This window comes from Drosophila novamexicana, unplaced genomic scaffold (assembly GCF_003285875.2).
Source record: "Drosophila novamexicana strain 15010-1031.04,08,12 unplaced genomic scaffold, DnovRS2.1 tig00000644-arrow-pilon, whole genome shotgun sequence".
Classification (NCBI taxonomy): Eukaryota; Metazoa; Arthropoda; class Insecta; order Diptera; family Drosophilidae; genus Drosophila; species Drosophila novamexicana.
In genome coordinates, this window is record NW_020824814.1 from 904,432 (window position 1) to 912,758 (window position 8,327).

Sequence of the window (8,327 nt, forward strand, 5' to 3'; positions counted from 1 at the left end):
GTGTGCCGCGCTAGTTCCTGTTTCCTGTGAGTGTTAGAAATGGCAGCAAAAAAAAATTGAAAGAAAAAAAAACAATGAGGCATTGCAAATTACTTCGACACATTTGCCTAGCAAATTGGAAAAAAAAAATAGAATGGAAAATGCAGACACATCCATTGATGTGTTACGCAGCTTTAAGATACGTTCGGTTTTTCCCCCTATCAAAAGCGAACTTTAATAACATTTTTGAATGTTGGTTACAGAACCTTAGCATCCTTGAATAGAGTAAGGTTACCTAAAAGAGTTGAAGAGCTAGGATTCCTGTAACCTAACCTAACATAATCCATCTTCGGCTCGTCTATAACAATTTTCTCGAGCCTTGCGAGTAATGAGCTAATCGGGCCAATCTTATTATGTCTCTTTACTTCCGAAAGCGCAACATAACTCTCACATGCTTAATACACCATGATTACAGCAGGTTAACATTCCTTCTGTTACTTAACAGCAGCTCTAGTGCTTTAACGGATAACAGAGAAAAGACATGTAGTTCGAGATGCTTCATTATGCGAATATTATTTTCAATATGAAACGATTTTTAACTGACGAGCAACTATGTATTTCACAAAACCGAGGACAAGCGCTTGTGTATGAAAAGACCAATGCTTAAATTTTGTAAGCTAGTTTAAAAGTGCGGATCAGTTATTATAACTAATCCTGGTTTCTCTTGCCAAACTTTCCCTTTTTGCCAACGCGACGTTTAGTTTCTGTGGTATTTGGCACATTTGCCGCGCAGTGATCGCCGCTGCCATTCGAGGCCTGGTTGTGCGTGATGTCCACAGCGCAGCGACTGGGAAACCAGCCGCGAATGGGACCCTTGCGCTCATCCACCTTGCCGCCGCCCTGATCCTTGTCAACGACACGCTCGCCAAAGAGCCAATAGTCGCGTATGCGTGTAACGCGTACCAGATCATCCGGCTGCAGACTAATGCGCGGATCGTCCGTGCAGGGTGCGCCCAGTGTAACCATCAGACCCTGCGACCAGATGGGCAGCCAGTGCCCAGTTGCCGGCGTAATGCATTTGTAGGTGCGCGTGCGATTGCGCTTGTCGGCCTTCTGGGCGAGCTGCTCACAGGTGAGCGCATACTGATCGCAGCCCTTGCGCAGCGGCCAGTCAATGCCCCGGCTGCGCAGCTGTGACTCAATGTTGAACACCTGGCCCAGATTCGCGTACCAGCCCAGGTCGTAGGGAAACACAAACGGCTTTAGTTTGTGCATATACCGGCGCGATTTCGCCTTCTGCACAATCCAATGCTCAATGTCGGTCATGTTCTTCAAAATGCTCGACAACTGAATGAAGAGCAACTTGATCATGCACAGCACAATGCCCAGGGCCAGGCCGAAGCTCATGATGCACATAAACAGACTGAAGAAATGATAGTGCACCAGACGCGTCAGGCTGCCATTGTGAAAGAGCTGCGCCTGATGATAGCTGCTGTAGAAGAAGCGAATCCCACCGCAGGCAAGCACCACGGCGGCATGCAGATTGCACAGCGCGTAAAAGAACAAAAAGTAGACGAAGTAGGCCTGATTGGCCCAGCCCACACAGCGATTGATCCAGGGGCAATGATGATCCATTTTCTTTACGCAACGATCGCAGCGGCGACAATGATGCGTACGCGGCGCCTTATATCCCTCGCACTTCTGGCAATATTGCAGAAACTTCGTTTCCCTGTAGTGCACCGGCTGCCAGCGGCGCGGCAATAGACCCGGACCCGTCAGCACGGCCATCACATAATTGTACACGGCCAACAGATTCAGCAGCACAAATAGCGCAAAGTGCGCGCTCGTCGAAAAGTTTACCTCCGGCGGCCACCATTTCCAGGTGGTCAGCGTCACGGTCAGCGTCACGATCAGAGCCGTGATTGGACCCCAGTGCAAAAACAGGCTCAGTTCGTTCGGATCTTCCGTCATCGTCATGTTAGATAATTGTATAGAGAGTTCTTCTTAATTTTAAGTATATATTTTAAAAGTTTAAAAATAATGCAAATAGTACTAGTTGAATATTCATTGTTTGCTGACAAACATCTCCAGATATATGTACATACATACACCGAAACTGATGAAAAGATATCTCTTTCTTTATATATAGAACTGTTTGTCCTGACGGACCGAATGACTAGTTGGTGATCAACGCACAGCCCTTATTATATTCTCATTTTCAAAGATCTTTGAGAGAATTTATGGTTTGCATACTACGGGCAATGCCTGGCTATACTCTCCAGTATTTTATATAGACATAGGTCAAAATATCTTAGCACCCTAACTAGATAAAATCTCATCAGAATTTCACGAGGCTTCATGGCTTGTACTTTAGAACAATTTGACATTTGAGTCTGCGAACCTCTTTTTTGGTCGAAATTCATGCAAACTTTTACCCTCTGGAATCCTATTTAGACATAGGACTCGGTCAAATTCACGAGGTTTGCTTCTTCATGATTTAGCCCCTAGATCAATTTGACATCTAAATCTGGCGACAAACGAAATTTATGGCAAAATATTCTGTTTTCCAAGACATTTGTTTCAATCGAAGCATTTACGATCTACACTTTGCTCATGGCAAATGTCTGCAAGGGTATCAACTCTTCGACGTGTCCTTACTTTCTATTTTTAACTAAATAAACTAATATTTTATAGATATATGCTGGCAGCTTTGGCTCAATTACATGTGGCAGAAATTGTCGCTTGAACTATTAACATTATTCACTCGACGTTTTCAGTCAATAGTAATATATATTCGTGAGCTTTTACCTATGAGTATTACACGAATACGGCAGAGATAAAATTTAATGTATATATTTTTTAATAATCGTATGCAAATTTATGAAGCACTCGCACTTGCATATAAATTTACAATTAAGCCGCGAAATTAAATGAAATATTTAACAAAAAAAAAAAAAATACAAATAGTAGCAGGACACGCCGCCGGGTTTGTGTTACGGGCATTATATTTGTTGCTGTTGTTAAAAATTAATAGCAACATTTGGTACCCGATGCAGCGGCAACAAAGAGACACCAAGCTTCAATTGAATTTGAATACGAGCCATAAATCTGTATGCACATTTTGTCTGGCTGCGGAATTTTGTATTATTTATGGAGCTACATTTGTGGCAAAAATTCAAAACATTTCAAAACATACACTAATGCTATTTAAACGATGAACACACACATACGAATAGAACTCGAGCTGAATGAAAAAATTAAAGCTTTTGAGAGCTTTTTATACCCTGAACCCATTCAAAATGGGTAAAAAGGGTATATTTGTGCAAAATGTAAATGCATGTAACAGGCAGAAGGAAGCATCTCCGACCCCATAAAGTATATATATTCTTGATCAGCATCAATAGCCGAGTCGATCTAGCCATGTCCGTCTGTCTGTCCGTCCGTCCGTCCGTCCGTCCGTCCGTCCTTCCGTCTGTATGAACGCAAGGATATCAGAGCCTATAAGAGCTAGAGACCTGAAAGATGTAGGTCCTGCAAGTGCCTACGCAGATCGAGTTGGTTTCCGATTATCGATAACTTGCCCCGTTTCCAAGTAATCGATAAAAATCTATATCGAAATGCTGTTCTTTGAGCTAGAGCTAGGCTTGGGCTAGAGCTAGAGTCACCAAACTTGACATATAGCTTCTAGAATAGTATATATGTGTGTATTTGGTGTTGGAAGACGAGGGTTCAGGGTATCCCCTAGTCGGGAGCTCCCGACTAGAACCTCTTACTTGCTTTATTTTTTGTGTTTGGGTAGCTCGGGTAAGGGGTTTTATTAAATTAATTACTTGCGATATATAAATTGCAATTAAATTAAATTTCTCTGCACAATTTGAGCAAGAAATAAATGTAATTTAAGACAATTGCAGTTACCTGCTTGTGCAGATATCCCATCCCCTTGGCTGCCTGAATGCACAGCTTTTGCAAGTAGCTGGATACACACTCACACACACACACATGCACACACACATGCAGACACATGTGCGCCATTTAATGAGTCTTTGTCTCTTTGGCTGTGCTGTGGGGATTTGTGTGACTTGTGACTCCTTGTTAGCCTGCACTCTTGTTGCCAGTTGCCCCACACACACACACACACATGGCAGCTAACAAGCTCTGTCATTTATTTATGTGCAACATTTGAGCCTAACAAGCGAAAGTGGCAATGGCATCGTAGCACTCACTAGACAAGGGACACCGTACACTGGACACAGCCAAGTGGGTAATGGGCATAAATAAACTTGCCTGCATACAAGCCAAACACAATTGGAATTTAAAATCGCACTTGAGCAAGATCTGTATCCGGCTCTCTATGGCTAACAAAGCAATCAATACGGTTTACATGCGTATACAATTGATTCAAGCATAATTGCTAATTGATACAGTGGGCGTGGCAGCAACACAAAAACAAACCAAAAGCAGCTGACATTGCTTTAGCTGAAGAGCGTGTGTTTTATTTATATTTAATAAATATTAATTGATTTATTTAGCCATATATTTAAAACCTATTTTCGAGATATGCAATTTTTTGTTTTACAAAATATCTTATTGAATTGTTGACACCAATTCTATAGAAATTGAAAGAAACGCTCTTCAACATTCATAATAACCAACGACAAGGTATAAACGCCTGAGGTCTAACAATTTGTCTGCACAGACTTTAGAAACTCCCGGTTCTATTCTTGGCTGACTTTGCTACCGAATCTAGAATAGCAAACACCTTGTACCCTATACGAAGTTTTAACCTGTTGAGAATTGCAAGGAAAACAACTAGATTTGACTTCAGAATGGCAGGAACTGGGTTAACGAAAGAGCTTCGCACTTTACCAATTAAAAAGCGGTCTATTTTTTATATACTATTGTGTATACAAAAAAAAAAACAGCATTTCAAAAAGGACCACAAGATCTCTCTGGCATAAGTAAATTTACCAAAAAGGCATTTCAAACCAGTTTTCCTAAATATTCAGTATTATAAGCGTTGGCCACAAACAATTATCTTTTAAAAGAGTTTTTGTACTTATACAAAAATCTTTCTTAAATGTAAACAAGTATGCATCAACTTTTTGTAACGTTTCGAAGAGTTTTCTGTACCCATTATTATTATTAATAGCTTTTATAACTAACAAAATCTACCATTAAAAATATGCCTCAAATTTGAATTAAGCAACTTAAATTCGTGACCTTCTATGAGTTTCTTTCATTCATAAACTAAAATTGAGCTACTTACATTTATGTCATATTAATGTCAATTTCTGTTCTTCTTGAATAATTCAAGTGCTTTGCTCTTAAGTTTTTATTTGGCGCATTTCAATGAGAACTTTTTTCAAAAGCGGCTCTTGATTTCGGAAGGGGGGGGGGGGGGGGGGGGGGGTCTGTAAGAAACCACGGAAAACTTCTCAAGTTAATTTGGAAATTAAATTCCCAACATTAAAACGCATAAATGACACTTAAGCTTGTATGTGCCTCAGCTAAGCAGTCGTTCGCCCTTTCCCTCCCTCCCTCTCTCTCTCTCTCTCTCTCTCTCTCTCTCTCTCTCTCTCTCTCTCTCTCTCTCTCTCTCTCTCTCTCTCTCTCTCTCTCTCTCTCTCTCTCTCTCTCTCTCTCGCTCTCTCTCTCCGTCTTACACTCTCTTGTGTGACTTAAGCGCGCTGTTTGTTTTCCTTATCAAAATGCCTGCGGCAGAGTGCTGGCAAACACACACAAGTGCACACAAACACACACAGTCTAGCACACACACACACACACTCACACACAGACATCTCTGGTGCACATATCCCTTAAGACAAACAACGCACAGAAAACGAGCTTCTGCTGACGTCGCAGCTGTAAGCTCTATGGCGGTGGGGCAACCGACTGGCCAAGTGCACGCTTGCGAGTCAAGAGTGCAGAAAAATGCATAGCATACAAAGCGGCGACGGCGACGCAGGCAGTGGCGGCGGCTGCGGCTGCGACTGAGACAGCCAAAGACGTTGCCAAAGCAAACAAGCAGCAGCGCAAGGCATATAAATTGCGTTGCTTGTGTGTGGGCACGGTCAGGTGGTAGGGGGGCAGGGGACAGGGGCAGATGCCAGAAAGCGGGCTGTAAACGTTTTTGGTGTTTGACATACGACGTGCATTAGCAGCAAAGTCAAGGATTAGCGCCACTTGTCTTGAAGAGCAGCGTCAAGGCGAGGCTGGAGGCCTCCAGGCTGCGCAGTTGACGTCGCAGCAGCGAACGGAAGCAGCGGCAGCGGAAGCAACGGCAGCGGAAGTGACTGCAGCAGCAGCAGCGGCGACTAACTGCAAATTTAAAAAGGCAGTTAATCCATTAAATTTAACTGTGAACCAATTTGCATGCGATTGTGTATATAAACAGAGGAAAATGCAAACAATTCAATTTGACCGCGGCAAAAAAAAGGGGCAGAGAGCGAGGGGGGGAGAGAGACAGTAAAAGAGAGAGAGTGCGTCTGAAAATATCGGAAAATGATTTCAAAGGCGCGCTTTAAAGTATTGAACAAAAAAGACAGAGAAGCAGAGCCTGTAGGATGACTGCTTTTGTCGAAAGTGATCAACTAGGAGATACCCTGTAACCAGCGTCGCGACATTCGAAATGCTCCCCATACAAACATACACATTGGCTCAAATGCAGCTGGCTCCTTCTTCTTCTTTTTCTACTTCCTCTTTTGGCCACACTTTATAAGAAATGCCGTCTTGATTAACTCCGCTGTTACACATGACATGCTAAAGTAAGTATATACCAAAGCACTAACCGCTTTAAAAATTTCTGTGAATGCAAGCAATTGACATCCTTCTACAATATCCATATCAAATTTCAGTTACAGTTTTCAGCTACAGGAGTTAGATGAAGTCAACTTGTCGTTGCGATCAAGAATATATGTATATACTTTATGGTGCGCCTCACTCCGGCAGTTGCAACAGCTTTTATACCCTTTGTACACATTTTCAATGGGTAAAAAATAAAGGAAGGGTGGCAGCTGAATGCTAACAAAATAGACAGCAAAAATATGTAGAGAGCAAAGGCGGAAAACGGAAAGACGTCAAGGAAATGCCAAAGCTATCGCAAACGCGTTTCGCAATTTTTTGAAGGATGTGTTAAGTCAAAAAATATTCAAATTTAACACACACACACAGACACACAGACACAGGCATACGCACCCATTTGATGGCAGGCTGTGTGCCTGGTAGAGTTAATACGCCAAAAGGTACAGCCAGGCACTACGTATAGCTAGACTCTATTTGTGTGTGTGTGTGTGTGTGTGTGTGCGTGTGTGTGTGTGTGTGTATGGCTGTGTGTGGGTTACGTTCGTGTTATGCATACGCAAGTAGTGAAAATATCATCAATGGCAAAATATGAATATCTAAAAAGCATAACACAAATGGAGCAAAAAATGAAGCTAGTCTCTAGACCACGCCCACTTTCAACCCAATGCCCCGTGTCTATGTCTATGGAGCGGTAGCGGGGGGTGGGGTGTAGCAACTAGTGCAAATGTCGATTCTGAAGTTGAACTCAAGAGCTCAATTTCGATGAAAACAAGAGTTTTTTTGAAGCAGACCACAAAATACTCTATTGAATTGAATTGAATACTCTATAGAATAACGAATAAATATGCTGATATCAGACCACACAATACTCTACCTCATAGAAGGTGATATATAAGTAAGCTATTCTATAACTTATATTTCCTAGTTAGGCATAGTTTGACAGCTAAGATCAGGTTTCAATTATATTCGCGGGGGCAACAAATTGTATATTCTTGGGTTGGAATTCAAAAAAAATGTATTGTAAGAGAATTTTGAACATAGAATAGAGAATATAGAGCATATTGTAGAAGAATAATAATAGCTGCCCATAAAAGTATGCTATGCTGTGGAATATCTATGCATTTTATGGCAAAATAAACCTATCGAGTATTCGTTTCGTAATTGTTTCTCGTAAAATAGTTCACTTTATGACGTATTTAATATTTGGTACGGTCTATTCTTTACCATTTACCAAGATTTTCCATTTACCAAAATAGAAATGAATATCTACAGTAAACAATTCTTGTTTCTCCTTTTTTTGGTCCTTTTGGCCTTTGGGGCTTAAACTTGGATCCCGATATGCGGTTACTGCCATACTTCAGTAAGCTACAACTAACTTTGACTTGCATGAAGTCCAGCGAGTCCTTTGCGCTAATTAAGAGAAGCATTACAGATTATTCTACTGGGAGTCTTCTCTTCATGGCATAAAGTCTTCTATTCTAAGCTATGTAGCTAGTAGATAGTCTTAGTCTACAGTCTTAGTTTGTATTATTATATATACTTCGCGA

At 41.5% G+C, this 8,327-nt stretch overlaps 1 protein-coding gene across 1 annotated transcript; it reads right to left on the reverse strand.

Annotated features, from left to right (window-relative positions):
* Positions 1-555: 555 nt before the first annotated feature.
* LOC115762833 (palmitoyltransferase ZDHHC6) lies at positions 556-2,006 on the reverse strand. Its single transcript, XM_030705200.1, has one exon. The coding sequence runs from the start codon at positions 1,954-1,956 to the stop codon at positions 688-690; it is 1,269 nt and encodes a 422-aa protein (XP_030561060.1). The 5' UTR covers positions 1,957-2,006; the 3' UTR covers positions 556-687.
* Positions 2,007-8,327: the final 6,321 nt, after the last annotated feature.